Here is a 17,044-nt window from a genome sequence, read left to right as displayed (position 1 = left end):
TGACTCCATTACCTGTTGCAGAACCAGGCTGTGTCCTGGCACCGCCCTGCTAAGGCTTACAGTTGTTGGATGTGCTGCCTGTTATCTACCTGGTACCTGAGAAACCCCCCGCCTGGCAGGGCGCGCGTCGCTCCCCTCCTTCCCTCCCGCCTCCACGAGGCACGTGCCACCTCTCTCCCGCGCTCCACCTCTCAGCAGCAGGACTCTGCAGAGGAGCACGTGTCAAAGGCTTCTCCTGTTGAACTTCTGCCTGTCTGACGAGGGAGGAGGGGGTTCCTCGTTGGCCAGCCGCGAGCTCCTGCCCCCTCGCTCTTCGCCGCCCTCCCGGCTCTCCTCAGGGCTCCTCAGCCAGGTCGCGCTCTCTTCCTCCTCCTCCTCCTCCTTCTTCTCCCGCGCTTTCCTCAGCCCTCGAGGCCCGCTGACTCCGCGGGGGCGGGGTGACGCCCCGTCCAATGAGCAGGCGCGGCGCCTGGCGGAGGCGCCAGGAGGCTGCCTCGGCCAGCTCAGTCCCCACAGCTTAGCGGTCGGCTGAGGTGCGCGCCTGGCGCGGGTTCAGCGGGCGACGAGGATGCGCCGCTGGCCGCTGCTGCTGCTGCTCTTGTGGGGGCTGCCCGCCGTGCCCGGGCGCCACTACCCGCACAGCGCCGTGCTGGACGGGGCGTCCCGCTACCGGCTCTCGTGGGCTGCGCAGGGCAGCTCCATCGCCTTCCGCCTGGAGGTGCGCGCGGCGGGCTACGTGGGCTTCGGCTTCTCGCCCACGGGAGGCATGGCTTCGGCGGACATCGTGCTGGGCGGCTTGGACGCGGGGAAGCCCTACCTGCAGGTGAGGCGGACGGGCGCCTTGGACAGCGCTGGGGGGGCGGGGGGGCAGAGTACGATCTGATCAGGGGCGGGGGTCTGGCTCACAAGTGCATTGGGGGAGAGGGAAGGGGAAGAAGGGCTGGCTCCCCCTTCCAGGATCAGGGATCCAAGCTCCTTAGGGGTCCAGGCTCCAGCTGCTCAGTGGAATGGGCAGCCGTGCACTCTGTGCATGCTCAGAGCACGAGGGTCCATTATAAAGTGGCTGGTGCAGTGAAAGGCAACGGGACAGCCACCAAATCGCGACCGTTTGGGGCAGGGGGCAAAATGGGATCTCATGCTTGCTTCTCCTGAATAGTCATTACTGTCATGCCGTTATTACTATTATCATTTTCGATTTATATACCATCCTTCATGAAAAGATCTTAGGGGCGGTTCCCCCCCCCCAAAAAAAACCAACCCTGGTGCCAATGCTTCTTAAGGGATAGGTTTCGGAAAACCTCCTTACGCGTTTTCCCTGAACTTGCTGGGTTGTAAAAAGAATTAATAAGAGGAAACATTCAAACATGTATTGGAGTTATCCTGGCATGTGCGGGGCGTGTCTTTTTATGGGGAGGGTGTGTGCCAGCAATCCTATGCGAGACAGAGAGTAGTAGAAGGCTTAAAAGCGTTTTTAAAAAATTTGATCTATTTTATGAATAGCCTTATCTCCCAGGTTAGAAGCCTGGTGCTGAAGTTGGTTCTGAATTCGGCAGGTTTGAGGGTTGATCCCTGGGCAAGACTTGGGTCCATCTAAGACCCTTCTAAGGTGAGCAGATGAGTGAGCAGATGGGTAGCATGCTCATTGGAGGAAAAGGCAATAACATACAAGTAATTTTCTGCCTCTCATCTGTCTGTTTTTCATCTGGCATTGACAAAGCACTCATAGTATGTAAATCTGTGTTCAGTTGAGTTTAAAGGTGAACGTGCTTAGGATTGCAGCCCTATGTTTTAGCATTGTTAATGATGACAAGCCCCAATGTTCATGTGACTGTGTTCACACTTCATGTGCACAGATTCAGGAATTAATATTATTAGTAATAGAATGTTGAATATTTGTCCCCTTGTAGGGATGGGCGAATCTTGAGTTTTTTGTTTCTCCTCAGTTTCTCATTTTTCCACTCTCTTCAGTTCATCAGATTTCTACATCAGTTTGCAGTTAAATAAAAGAACAAACCTTGACAAGCAGGACTTCTGCAAAGGGAGGTTTGTGTCACACACCTTTTGGAATTCTTTTAGTGTGTCCACATGCATTCAGTTGAGGGAGATCTGGTTGACATTATATACTTAGACTTCCAAAATGCTTTTGATAAAGTTCCTCACAAAAGGCTCATGAGTAAACTTAGCAGCCAGCCACATCGTAGGAACACAGGAAACTGCTTTATATCATCTAGCACAGATTAGTGACAATATAAAGGTTCGATTACCACAAAGTAGGCATTTATCTTTTTCCTTTAGTATTTACTTATGTTTATATAAGTAAACATAAGTGAATTATTATGTTTGCACCATATTGGTGCACACAATATGGTGCTTTACATGGCTTTATTTATTAATTTTTTTAAAAAGTCCCTGCTCCCAAGAAACTTGCAATTCATATGCTCCATTAGATAAAACTGCTTTGCTTCCATCAAGGAAGATATAGATCAACATCTAGCTGATCGATCTGTGAAAGTTTATAGTGGAAGATCTGAACAGTGGAACTGAAGTGTTTTTACATAGTATTTATAAGAAAAACACACATATATACACAAACAAGCCAGAGCTTTCTTTTTTCATAGACTTTTAAAAATTTAAAATGCCCCACCAGGAATTGATTTCCCACATCCCCACCCAAAAAAGAAAACATATGCCAAGTACTAGAGATCAGGAAAACTTTAAATAAAAAATATAAATAATTATCTCTCTGTGTGCCTCTTGATGTTACCTTGGGCTTTTGCTTCAGTATCTGGTATGATGAAACAGAACTTGAAAGATTCTTCTACTAACTCCTTGTAAATAGATCAATCAGGTTGAAGGGTGCAATTATGTTATGGAGACAAAAAAGAACTTTACAAAGGGTCCACACATTCTTTCAAAAACTGTGGTTGAGTGGAGAGGGAGCCTGGAATGATGCATTAGTAGCCGAGCATTCCAGGAGCTCAGAGATTAGAGTGGGAACCCAGCTCTAACTATTTGGAAAGTGCAAGACTTGTGATAAGAGTGGTCTCTCAAGCATGCTTAATAACTGTTCTATGAGGGGTGGGAAAAGAGTGAGAGTTGAGCTAAGGTGGCGGGGGGGGGGGAGAGAAAGAGAAAGAGAGAGAGCACTCACTACAGACACATTTGTAGGCCAATGGTAGCAAAGTAGCTGCAAATGGGTGGAGCTATTATTATGAATACATTTAAGCATGGAAAAAGCACATGTACCTCAGTGCAGTGAAGCAAAGATACTTGATTGGTGCTGCCTCAGAGAAATTGCTCAGTCTGTCTGCGCTTGTAGTTATAGTGCCACTGCAATATTGCCAAAGTGAGTTTCTCGGCGGATTACTTGCCATGAGAGGGCTCAAGGCAGCTCTAATTTTTGCATCTAGCTTTTTGAAAGACCCTCTCTCTTTTTTGCTCATGAATTGACACAGCTTGCGTTTTCTTGCCTCCTCCGTGGTCTCCGCCCCTATCTGGAATTGTGCGTCCCCACCCGCAGCCTGCAGTAGCTGTGAGATCCATTTTTGCAGAGGGTAATCCTTCTTTATGAATGCTTGTTTTGTGCAAGTTCTACAGAATGTTGCATTGCAAACCCTTCTGTTGAATTCTTGCACAAAAATAGCCCTTACTTGAGGCATAAATCCTTTTGTGAATAGCTCTTCGTTAATACTTGATAGCGCTGTGTTCATTATAACCCTTGCTTGTTAGCTGACACCCATAACGAAGAATATTTGTTTTATCAAATACAATCAATTCTGAGATGTTACAGAGGAACAATCAGAATAGATTTTGAAAATCGAGAAAATGGTGAACGGAACCATATTCTTTTAAACGCACTCATGCCAACATAAACAAAGAAATGCTAAGAAAACAAATAGAAAAGCAGTAAGGGGAGATATGTCAGTGTGACACACACTTTATATGTCAGCTGGTGTTTGGCTGGAGGCATTTCAGTACGAAGCCTCCCTGTATTGACTTAACTATGGGCTGAGTTTGTAGTGTAAGAGCATTCACACTTGAGAAACCAGAACAAAACATAGTAGTTGGCATCTTGCTCCATATTTACTGGCCTTCCACACAGCAGACCTGCTTCTTTTCAACATGTGTTCAAATCTGCATTACGGTAATTCAACAACCATTTTGAAGAAGTGTTGAGTACAGATAGAGGTTTTCCACAAGGTTGAAACAAACTGTGAAGAAAAGATACAATTTCTGAAGTTTTATTCTTTTACCATGAGCTGTAGAAACAAGTGTTATTTTTAAGATAAAATCCCTCACAGACACCCCCCCCCCTTCTCAGGTTTTCCACAGATACACAAAATACCTATAGCCCTGGTTGGGACCCTCTGCTATAATTAATCAAGCCCTGCTGGGGAAACCCAGCCAGAGGGGCAGGGTGTGGTCTCTGTTGTGTTAGGTTGTAAACCTGCATAATTCCCCAAAGCCAGGTTAATGATAATAAAGGACTTGTCAGCCTGCCAATTCTAAATGGTTCCCCACCTAAAAATGCCTGAAGCAATTCTTTTTTTGGTTCTTTATTACATTTGAATCCTTCCAGTGAATCTCAGACTGACATTTTACCCTCACAATATAACCATATAAGTTAAGCTGAGAGCTTAAGGTACCCCTGCCCGTACGGGCCAATCGTGTCCGACTCTAGGGTTGTGCGCCCATCTCACTTAAGAGGCCAGAGGCCAGCACTGTCCGGAGACACTTCTGGGTCACGTGGCCAGCGTGACGAAGCTGCTCTGGCGAGCCAGCACCAGCGCAGCACACAGAAACGCCGTTTACCTTCCCGCTATAAAGCGGTACCTATTTATCTACTTGCACTTAAGGGTGCTTTCGAACTACTAGGTGGGCAGGAGCTGGGACCGAAAGACGGGAGCTCACCCCGCCGCGGGGATTCGAACCGCCGACCATGCGATCGGCAAGCCCTAGGCACTGAGGTTTTACCCACAGCGCCACCCGCGTCCCTTACAGCGCCACCCGCGTCCCTTAACTTGTGCCAAATGTGAATGTGGACCTTGCACACTAGTCACTGTACTAGTCTGACTTGGGTGGCACAGAATGAACACTCATCCATAATTTGCATTCACGTGGAACAAAATTTACATCTCACAAGCATAATGGCCCATATCCCCCGGTAAATTGCATAATCAGGCTATCAAATAATTTTGTGACCCTTTGTGTTGGAGTGCCCCAGTGTAGTTGAACATATTATTCTCACTTCCTTTACAAATGGAAGGAGGCAACATATATTGCAGGTTGTCAAGTAGTTGGAGGGTATCTTCTCCATAAAAACACCTGTTCAAGGATAGAATGACAGCTGTGATTCCTCCCCCCCCCCAAGGTTCCTTGTGCAGCTCTGCTTACATTCTTCAAGGATAAAACAGGGCTTATTTACATATTTTTACTACATCCATAAGAAAGTACTCTCCTTGCCATTTTGTATAGCACTAATCAGAAACCATATCAACTGCAAATCTCTTTTGAGAGAGTGAGAGCAGGGTCAACAGCATGTGAGGAGCAATTCATCATCAATGCCTTCATCTGTAGGAAATTATATACCTCATCTTTTATGATCCGTAAAATCAACTTACCATGTGTTGCTTCAATTTCTAAATTACTTCCAGTGCATGAAAGACATCTAATTGTTTGACTACACCCACAAGCCAATAATTGCTTACGGTAGTTTTCTTAAAAAAAAAAAAAGTGCTGATTTTCGGCAGTATTGTTACTTCAAAACATGCTAAACTTTCTCATTATATAGTCTACATCCAGGATGAACAGCACATCACATGTGGTCAGCAGGGATCTAAAGCTCTTTTTACACAATATTTTGAGCTGACATGGTTCTTGCCATTGACAGGCTCCCACTAGTAGCATCTGTGAATTCAGAATAAGGAAGATGTCTCTGTTCATGTTCATAGTGGTACAAGCTCAGCGGCAAGCACAAGTCCCAGAAGTCAGGATTCCAAGGTTCATGAGCAACGCAAGAGGTCCATAAGCAAATGGAAGCTACAAAGATGTCCCCACAAGTGACATTCCCCTCCTGCCAAGTTTTCAAAGATAAGGCAGGGCAAACTCTGCCATAAGACTGTCTTGTCCTGTGTGTCTGCCACAGGTACACATGTCTGCTCTGTCTGGGGGGTGCATGTGATCTTACCTACAAAGGTGGTGCCTGGTCCACAGTTGGGGGGATGGAGAGAACTAGCAAATCTACTTCCACCTCTCTGGCCTCTAGAGCCAAAAGGGGAGGACCTCCTTTCTCCATCTCTGGGTGCCAACCTTCCAGCTCCCACCCCCACCCATCTTCCTATCCTTCCTGGGGTTGCCAAGCCACATCCTGATGGAGTCAAGGAGTCATTATCATAGTTCTTCACATATGTCTTTGCCAATGAGGTTAGGGTAGACTACAGTTATATACAGTGCTGGGGGTTGCCACTGTGATGCAGAGCCACACAGTGCCACATCATAGGCAGAGAATAACTCCTTAAACAAAGCTGCTCTTATGATCATGATAATAGAGTAATTCAAGGTAACATGTAAACTCAGAATATTTTGCCTCATAGCAGGTACTGGAGGCAGGTGAGTGAACTGACTGAATGTCAATATCTTTGTTGATCTGTCACATGAGTTATCTTTTGTGGACTGGAAATGTTTGTCTACTAATATATACAGGTTTTCTTGGAGATGCATACCTTGGGTTATCCACCCAAATTGTTTGTGTTTAGTTTCTGTTTATTTATTTGGTCTGTTGTCTGCCCCACCCCTTTCTTTTACATATATCTCTAATAAAATTCTTTTTAAAAAAGAAAGAAAGAAAGAACTGCTGGAAAAATGCATATGAAATCATAGTAGCTACAGCTGACTCAACACCTCATTTTGGAGTGTGGACCTGGCAAACTCACTCTGAGCAAAATAGGGAACAAATGCACAAATGCCCCCACAAGCTAAGAAGAGAAAATTAGATGACATTACTGTCCTGGTCTCTAAGTCTATGGAAAGTTTTTGTGAATTAGCATCAGAGAATTTTAAGTCAGTCACAGGACTTATGGTGACCTAGAGAGGAGTCAGAAAGCCAGCTGCACATTATGACAAAGAATTCAGAGGTGAAGAGGTTAATGACACTATAATGCAGCTTATGCATTATATCATATGTCTGCTAACATTGAGAACTAGGATAATCTTTCCTCAGAAAAACATTAAAATATCCCTGTAGGTTGGCACATACAAAGTGTACAACAATATCATATTCCTATTTAATATTTCTCTGTCTGTCTGTCTGTCTGTCTGTCTGTCTGTCTCTCTCTCTCTCTCTCTCTCTCTCTCTCTCTCTCTCTCACACACACACACACACACACACACTGACTTGGTTATGAATAACTTCCTTCCGTATGTGGACTGGGAAGTAGGTTCCAAGGAAATAGAAGGAACTAACTACATAGGTTTAGGATTGGGGTATTAGATTGTTCATTAATGCAGACATGTTATTCCTAGATTTTAAAACATGAAACAGAAGAGGGCTTTGAAATAGATACACTTTAACAACAGACTTTTAAAAGTTAGTTTATACATTCTACGAATGTAAAGCAAAACCATAATGGATACACTTCTAACCTACAAGTGCAATGCAAAGAAGTATCATCTGTACAAAATGTTTTACATGGATCTTTTAGTGTAACTATTTTGATTACAATATATTTCATGTTTTCATGGTGACAATGTTGGGAAATTTGCTTTGTTTTCTTTTTCTGCTCTTTCCTTCCCTCTTTTGTAAGGTGCGCAGATGAAAATATATGCATACAGTTATAAAATAAATTCTGGTGGCTAAATTCTGATGTTTTCCTGTTTGCTAATATAAAATACTTTTTTAGAAAATTACAACTTATCCTTTTACACTTCTTTCCCAGAAAACTCAAAAGGTTGTTGAGTTCAGATTATTTAAAGCAAAACAAAAAAAGTAACAGCAGGTTTGTTTCTTCAACAGGATTATTTTACAAATGCAGACAGAACATTGAAAAAGGACTCACAGCAAGACTACCATCTGGAATATGCCATGGAAAATAGTACCCATACGATACTAGCTTTCAGCCGGCAACTTCACACGTGTGACCTCAACGACAAGAGTATAACAGTAAGTAGTTGACGATCAATCTGACTCAGAGAGAGGGGAGTAAGAATGAAGAGATAAAATGAATGAATGAAGAGATAAAACAGTCTGCCCCCCCCCCAAAAAAATCAAGCCGTTTGTGAGCTTCACATTCTTGGATCAATTAACCATTATGCTATGCTAGGGTTGCCATATTTCAAAATGTGAAAATCCGGACAGAAAAGTTGTTGAGCTTTTTTTACAAGAATACAGTGGTATCGGGTTACAAACACTTTGAGTTACAGATTCCGCTAACCCAGAAGTAGTACCTCGGGTAAAGAACTTTACCTCAGGATGAGAACAGAAATTGTGCACTGGCCGCGCAGAAGCAGGGGAAGGCCCCCTTAGCTAAAGTGGTACCTCAGGTTAAGAACGGTTTCAGCTTAAGAATGGACCTTCGGAACAGTTTAAGTATGTAACCAGAGGTACCACTGTATCTCAATTCCACAAGGAGGCATTGCCTGAAGTACAGAACGCTTTAGGATAGGTGAAACAAATGTTCTTGGATTTTTTAAATTTAAAATATTTATAGACTGCTTTTTGATCATATTTAGGCTGTATAAAAAGCAGACAAAACTATTTTAAACAGCAAATGTAAACAAAACAAAATGAAGTGCAGAGTGATAGAACTACAAAAAGATAAAATGCAGCTATCCCTTACTAAAGAATCCCTTACTAAATCCCTTACTAAAGAATCTTTCTGGACTATCTCTCACCAACCCTAGCCAGGTGGTGGGACTGATGAGAGTTGTGGTCTAAAATATAAGAAGGGTATCATTAGGAAAGGGACGCGGGTGGCGCTGTGGGTAAAACCTCAGCGCCTAGGACTTGCCGATCGCATGGTCGGCGGTTCGAATCCCCGCGGCAGGGTGCGCTCCCGTCGTTCCGTCCCAGCGCCTGCCAACCTAGCAGTTCGAAAGCACCCCCAAGTGCAAGTAGATAAATAGGGACCACTTACCAGCGGGAAGGTAAACGGCGTTCCGTGTGCTGCGCTGGCTCGCCAGATGCAGCTTGTCACGCTGGCCATGTGACCCGGAAGTGTCTGCGGACAGCGCTGGCTCCCGGCCTATAGAGTGAGATGAGCGCACAACCCTAGAGTCTGGCAAAACTGGCCTGAATGGGCAGGGGTACCTTTACCTTTACCTATCATTAGGAAAGGCTGTTATATATGGGCAGATTCATCTTGTAAGCTGCCATGATTGACTGTGACATCTTCTTGCATACTTAATCAGTAATGTTTTTCCTTTTTCCTTTCTAGGAAAGCACAGTGAGGGTGATATGGGCATACCATGACAAAGACTTTAGAGAAGGAGTTCAAAATTACCATGGTTCAAATCGAGGGACAAAGAGTCTTCGTTTATTGAACCCAGAGAAGACTGCTATTATCGCTCCCTCATTGCCATATTTTGACTTGACAAACCAAGGCGTAAGTTTCTTTGGGTTTTGCTTTTATTAAGTATCAGGGTAAGATGGGTGGAACTGTTAGCTACCTGTACAGGGGGCAGAAATCAGATACTTTTATATTATATTTGCCTTTCCTTTTCCTTTTATTAAGACAGGTGCCTATACCAGACAAAGATACAACATATTGGTGCCAAATGTTTAAGATACCTACACTACATGAAAAGCATCATGTGATACAGGTATGCCATCAAGATACATGTATGTATGTATTTATAAGATAGCACTTTTTGCTAAGGCTTTCTTTTTTGTACACACATTTTAAAAACAGTGAAGATCCTTGAAATATAGGATCATATTTTCAGCATCTAAAAATCTGAACTGCTGCATTAACTTTAGTTCTGTTTTATGTCCTGCCTTGGTTATGTTGATTTACTGTAGAGAAGTTTAAGGAAAAAAGGGCTTTGGTTGGTCATCCATGCATGTTTGTGTGTGGGGAGAGAATTACTATCAACCCGTAAATGGTTTTCCTTAATTTGGATAGAAACTTGATTATTTGAAAGTTCCCTTGAAATGGGATTTGATTAGGAGTACTGAAATGTATTTTTAATGTATTTTAAATCTTTGTTGGAAGCTACCCGGAGTGGCTGGGAAAACCCAGCCAGATAGGCGGGGTATAAATAATAAATGATGATGATGATGATGATGATGATGATGATGATGATGAAACAGCTCCCCCTTCCACCCCCCAAATAAAAGCCATTTTGGTTAAGTTTAAGAAATACTGTTTTTGAACATCAGCTGTTTTAATACTGCTGGATATACTTGTTCTTCTTCAGTTGATACGATGGAATTCCAAGACTTGCTGTGCTTGTTCATTAATGTTCAGGATCTCATGTGCCAACATTTATGACTGTTTAGCATGATACAAACATGCTGAGGCAAATGTATAGGATCTAGGCAGGTTGCTTGGTGTACAGTAAGTCTGCAATGTACACATATTTTACTTGGGTGCATTCAGGTTTATGTGCTTGGCAAAACAATTTTACCTAATTAAAAAGGGTGTTGAAAGGAGGCAGGCATCCAGGGGAAAAGACTTTGGCAATCCCACCTGCCATGGAACCCAATGTGTTTTGACTATACGCGATTTTGGCTTTAGGCATGATTCCCAGAACATAACCCCCATGTAAATTGTGGGCTTACTGTAATCTCTGAATCACATTGTGCAAAGATGGCTTTATGTAACTCCACAGTTTTTGTGAGGAGTGGTGGGTTTATCAAACAAGTTATAAGATTACAGAAAGACTTGCTTCTTATTCTGAACTTCTTAATCTGCTACTTTTATCTTGAAAGTAAATGCCTATCCAGCTAAATATGTTACATAAATCAAAAAGTTCATATGAGTTATGAAATTTTACAAATCTTGAGACCCAAGGTATATGCAATTTTCTTAAGGGAGCCAACAACACTTATTTATGCCTGCAAACATGTCTTGTGGCTAGATGTGCACTTGCATCATGCTTTAGTTTGCTTAAGTTGCAGGACTCCACAGATGCCAGAGGCACAATTCCATGCATTTGATGTTTGCCTATATATAGTACTAATGTCCTGAGTGTTCTAAAATAAAATAAAAAACCCAGCCTATGCATTATGTATACCACTCGAGGCTTTCTTAAATACTAGCTCCCATGTAACGAAAATTAAGACTCTCAAGTCCTTCACTAAAACTATTAAATAGCTACTATCGAAAATATTGTGTGTGCCTCTCTTATTGTTTTCTTGGGTATCTGTTTTATTTAAATGAATATATGAAGATTACAAATTGTATACTTTTTATAGATATTGAAGAAGGGAGTATCCTCTGTTAGACAGAAATCTAAGGGGGGGGGCTATTGTTTTGCCCTTCATATGCCAACTGAAGATGGTATAAGGGGCTCTTACATGGCTGGCACAAATACCTTTTGTGATGGAGGAAGATTTTTATTTCTCCATTCTTAGATACAGACTTCATTTTGATTCTGGTACCTAGGTAATAAACAGATACCAGGAGTATATGTTAACATGGACACACATTTTTAATATGTAACCACAAATTATGAAGTACCACAGTTTCACATTAGTTCACATGATGAAAGTATTAAGATGCAGCTGAATGAGTTGGAAACTGTTTCTCCTGTATATTTCAACACCTGTTCAGTCTCAAGTTAGAAGGGGGGTGGGGAAGGATGGCTGGAGCTAGCCCACCTCCCAATCTGCCATGCTGCTGGTGGGGGAATTCTGGCACCAGCACATGAGCCCTGGCAGCAAGAAGTGTGCCCTGTACACTTTCCCCAATGGCACGTGGATTGGAAGCTACCACTAGTGGTATCCCTGTGGGCAGAAGTCCATGGAAAAAGCCTGAAACAGGGTGTTTGGGGAATTGATTGGCACAGTATGGTTCCAGTGATGGGGCTGTGGATGCAGCTGTGATCTACTGTGTTGCATAAACGCCAACCACTTCCAGGCAGAGGTTCTTATTGCTCTGTAAGATCACTGTAGTTGGTAATTTAAGTAGATTCCACTTCATCCAAGTTGCAAACTTCTCCTGAACCTGGCTAGGTAGAAGGGGTGGGGGAGAGAATTTGAGATGCTGATCAGAAACACAATTCACCTTTATGGCCAGTGACTACAACCAGCTGTCATGGCTAAAAAAGTTGACCTCCTAAGTTCAAAAAAATTGCTCCAATCTTTCACCAAGTTTACATCATTTACTGTAATCTGTACCCACCTAGTTTTGGCAAGTTTCTTAAATCAACAGATGTCATGAGTGGCCTTTGACTTGTGTGCTTGACCTTTTAACCATCCTAACTGCAACTTCCAGATGAGGGTCTGGACATAGTAGGTGCTCTTCATAATTTTCAAAGGAATCATTTCTTTATTTCAACCTTCCATTTTGCACCCCTTCTAACCCGATTTAACCCCATCAACATTATCCTGCAGCAGGAGGCTATGCATGTAAGGACATAGATGACTATCACAAGCACATGTGATACTATTGGCAACCTATTGGGCCAGTCACTTTGGCTAGTCACTGTCTCTCAGTCCAGTCTGCCCTACAGGGCTGTTGTGAGAATAAAATGGGAAGAGGAATAACCATGTATACCGCCTTGAGCTCCAGGAAGGAAACATGGGGTATAAATGTAATAAATAAATCCCAGATAGGACTAGGGGAAATCCCTGTTTGAAGCTCTGAGAAGCCACATTCATTTAGTATTTTGAAGTGGTCTGACATGGTATATGACAGCTTTGTATGCTGGTAGGCTATCCAACTGTTCAAAGAAGACATGTTCATGAATGACACCAAATTATTTGGGGGTTTGTGCAAAAAGCTCCAAAAGGAACTCCTTAAACTGGCTGAAAGGCAACAGAATGGCAAAAGAGATTCAGTGTAAATTCTTTTGTTCCAGATTAGCAGTAAAGCACATAAAAACAGTGTGAAAATTAGTAGCAAATGTATTGATGCGTGGCAAGAGAAGCAGATAGACGTGTTCTGTTGCATTTTTATTTGTTTTTGTATTTACTGTTGACCTGTTCTATTGTATTTTTTATCTGTTTTTATGTTTGTTGTAAACTGCTCCCAAAACTTCCTCATTGGGTTGCATATAAATACTTTTAAATAGAGGCAGGCAGGCAGGCAGTGCAAAATTCTGTGCTTCTGACAGGGGCCAAGAACAAGTTGCCAAAATATTTTATCTGCCCTGGAACAGGCTAGCAGATGCTACTTAAACATAATTTTTAGATTCATAGTAGAGTCTCATTAAAAAGAGACTCTCAAAAATCTTGTTACCATGGGTAACTAGGCTTTTTGACACAGGAACGTATTAGTAATGCCAAATCCAACAGCGTGCAAAACACAAAGGGGCTCCAGTTTGAGAGCATGATTGATCGGAAGCCAAAGGGGCAGCCACAGCATTTGATACTTAATGGGAGCACTGTTTCTTATCTTGAATGATAGACAGTACCTACTTATTATTCTGTGGCCTGCCCTGCATCTTGCTTGATGCAAATTGCATCACTTTTTTTTCTGAAAAGGACCCTCCCCCCAAAAAAGTGATGTGAAGTTTTGCATTCTAAGCATTTGCTACCTGTTCAAAGCTCTCACAGCTCCATAAAATCAAGTTGTCTGTAAAATGTTCAGCTGAATATCACAAATCTTTCTTATTTGTTTATGGGTCCTTTGATCTGATGGATTTTCTCTTTGTTGCAAGCTTGGCTATGCCTTTTAAACTTCCAAGATTATTTATTTATTTTGACTTACAACCCACTTTATCCTCAAAGGCTCAGAGTAACTAAGAACACTGGAGATGATCAACAGCTGAAGGTTCTAAAAACATTTAAAAAGATTATGCTCAAGATGGATTCTGATTCTTTCACAATAAATTTATAGGGTGATATCTAAGTATGGCTAGACCCATTGAAATAAATTAATTCCAGTAACTTAAGTCCATTGAGTTGAATGAGCATTGTGACCCTATGGCAGATGTGAGGTGTAGGGGTCTGAGAAGTGGCCCAGAACCCAGGCAGCTGATATGATGGCCTCCAGTCCAGGGGCAGGGATGACAATCAATCAATCTATCATTTTATTTGTATGTCACCTTTCCAAAGTTAAAACCATGCTCAAGGTGGCTTACAATGTACTTTTAAGATTACTTACCTACAAGCATAGAAAAAGTAGTCATAAGCAATCAACAAAGCATCAAAAAGTGTACAACCAGACTGAACAATTTCCACATAAATCATAAGATCAGAATAAAGATGCAAAAATAGCATTAACAGCAGCAACAGAACCTCACAACAGCGCCCTCCCGGACCAGATGGGGAAAGGCGTGCAAGGCAGGGAGCAGGTCTTGCAGGTTGCAGAGCCAAGATGGTGTCTGGCCTCTTCAGCAGCCTCAGCAGTCCAGATCCAACATCTCCTAAGATCATTGGCAGTGTGGAGATCTGCTAGAGGGTCCTGCTGCAGGACCCTCTAGAAGACCTCAGGATCTAGTGGGCAAGGCAGAACACTTAGCATATGACTTAGTTACATTCCTACTTTCAGTTGACCAAATCTTCCAAATCATTTTTGAGAGATGGGATTAATGTTGAGTGAGTATCATTTTTTCACTTGCCCAAATTTTGGACGAATAGTTGTTAAAGTACATACGCATGCACACAGCTTACAGCTGCAACTTCAAAAGAAGAAAAGCAAACAAAAAAGGGGGGGAGATGGGATATTATAATAAGCAAAGTTCCATGTCTTTCTGATGTCACCCTGGAAAAGGGTCTGGCTTCCATGTGTACGTTCAGCCATCTGAAGTTTTATTTTTTGCTGTTTAATGACAAATTCCTGATTTTCTGTTTGTTTGCATACTGTGCTTGTAATCCTTTCTAAATCTGATACCCATTCCAGCTGACATTTTAAATGCTACATTATTATTTTTTTAATCCTATTCAGTATGCCCTATTATTATTTAGTAAGACAGAATATATGGAACGCTGTGACATTCACCCTGTTTCTGCCATTATTTTGTATGTATGCTTCCCAGAAGGTACAACAAAGTACTTCTTCCAAAGCTATTATAAAGCATAGATGGAATGTTTATTTTGCTTAGACAGGAGCAGTTGTTGAATAGCTAAAGGCTTGTCCACACTTCTGCTTTGCCCTGGGAAATCCCAATCTTTGCTGCCGAATCGGAGAAAACATTAATCAGGTTTTCTGCAGATTGACATTTGCTCCAATTCAGCACTAAAGAGCGGGTTTTCACAGGAAAATCTCTTGCATTCATGCTTTCTAGGCATGGGACAACTGGGACGAGCCCTGGGTGAGTGATGGCAGAAGGAAGCAACCAGGCTTCTTTTTTCTAATGTGGTAATCACAAAACAATCTGGAAGTTAAAAATTGCCGTTGATTTAGACATACTTAAGTCCAGCACTGATTTATTTATTTATTTTGAAATATATCCTATATATCCTTTGTGCCTGCTCCTTTTCAGCCCTAACTATGTTGGAAGCGTGACATGAGTTGGGCCAGGGCCAAGGAGGTTTCCTCAGTGTGGCGGAGGCATCCAATGTCTGATCTCCCTCTCTGGTTAGACCTCTTTCTCCATTCTTGTACAGGGAAATTTCATGCTTCCTGTGAGCCCTGGGAAATCCCACCAAGGACCATTGGATTGTAAGGTTAATTAGTTAAAGATAATATGACAATAGGATATCTAGAGAGAGGAAGAGGGAGAGAGAGATTAAAACAGTTTTGGAATCTGTCTAATGCTGAATAACGGTTCAAACCAAATCTCTCCCTAGAAAGCTTGTCATGCAAAACAAATAACTAGACATCTGGCTGTTTTCTTGTTTCTCATTTTGCAGTTATGTAAAGGACTGTAATTTTGATGAACTGGCCAGCCACAAAGAACATTGTTTCCCTTTACTGCCAGTAAGCAGTGTTTATTTCAACCCAAAAGGAACAATTTCTGGTAAAATGTTGCATAAATGTGCCTTTGGGAAAGTCTCTGACATGTTATTTCACAATCTCTTTGAAGATGGAAAGACAAAATAGTTGTGGCACATACATTATTTTGTTCTGAGAATTGTATTGATTCATAACAGTGTGCGGCATAGAGCCCTACTAATACAGTGGCACCTCAGGTTAGATACGCTTTAGGTTACATACACTTCAGGTTACAGGCTCCTCTAACCCAGAAATAGTGCTTCAGGTTAAGAACTTTGCTTCAGGATGAGATCATAAATCGTGCAGTGGCGGCACAGCGGCAGCAGCAGGAGGCCCCATTAGCTAAAGTGGTGCTTCAGGTTAAGAACAGTTTCAGGTTAAGTACGGACTTCCGGAACGAATTAAGTACTTAACCCGAGGTACCACTGTACTTATGCTTTATATTGGTTTTAAATATGGGGGGGGGGGCATCAAAAGACAAATTTTACCAATGGGGTAAACATCATGATGAAAATGTGCACCTGAAGCCCCACTGGCTACACACACACACACACACACACACACACACACACAGAGGTATCTTAAAAGATGGACCCTGGTCCCCAATGAAATATATTTTTTTCTTTTCATATGGATGCTCCTATAGTTTTGCGCACACCCCCCCCCAATGCCTCAAGCATCCACCCAGATGCTCTCCCATTGATACAGATATGATTGTGTGGCTGCAGTATGCATAAAAGAACCTAATCAGAACTAGTATCACACATAATTTTGAGATGCCTTATAGGGAAGAATATTTTTTTAAATGTGTTTTTCATTCTTTGGCTCCTTTAAATTCATACTAATTGCGTTTTGATAGTAACTGTTTGAGGGTCTCAGCATCAAGCCTCTAGCATCAGGGAATGTCATGCAGACAAACAACATTGCCTGTGATCAGAGTTATAGGTGACATTACAGTATTTCTTGCCAACTTGTTCATGGAACTTGAACTTGACAGCTGCTTT

At 42.3% G+C, this 17,044-nt stretch overlaps 1 protein-coding gene across 1 annotated transcript in view; it reads left to right on the top strand.

Annotated features, from left to right (window-relative positions):
- Positions 1-537: 537 nt before the first annotated feature.
- MOXD1 (monooxygenase DBH like 1) overlaps positions 538-17,044 on the top strand; it is a 33,877-nt gene continuing 17,370 nt past the window's right edge. Inside the window, exons 1-4 of the mRNA XM_081855330.1 lie at positions 538-823; positions 8,012-8,158; positions 9,432-9,599; positions 9,733-9,816. Of these exons, the coding sequence (XP_081711456.1) occupies positions 569-823; positions 8,012-8,158; positions 9,432-9,599; positions 9,733-9,816 (654 nt within the window). The 5' untranslated portion in view covers positions 538-568. The remainder of the gene's footprint in view (positions 824-8,011; positions 8,159-9,431; positions 9,600-9,732; positions 9,817-17,044) is intronic.

The sequence above is a fragment of the Podarcis erhardii genome (genome assembly GCF_964252035.2).
Source record: "Podarcis erhardii genome assembly, chromosome: 3".
Taxonomy (NCBI): domain Eukaryota; kingdom Metazoa; phylum Chordata; class Lepidosauria; order Squamata; family Lacertidae; genus Podarcis; species Podarcis erhardii.
Note: the sequence above shows the minus strand (reverse complement) of the source record. Positions and strands in the feature narration are given on the sequence as shown.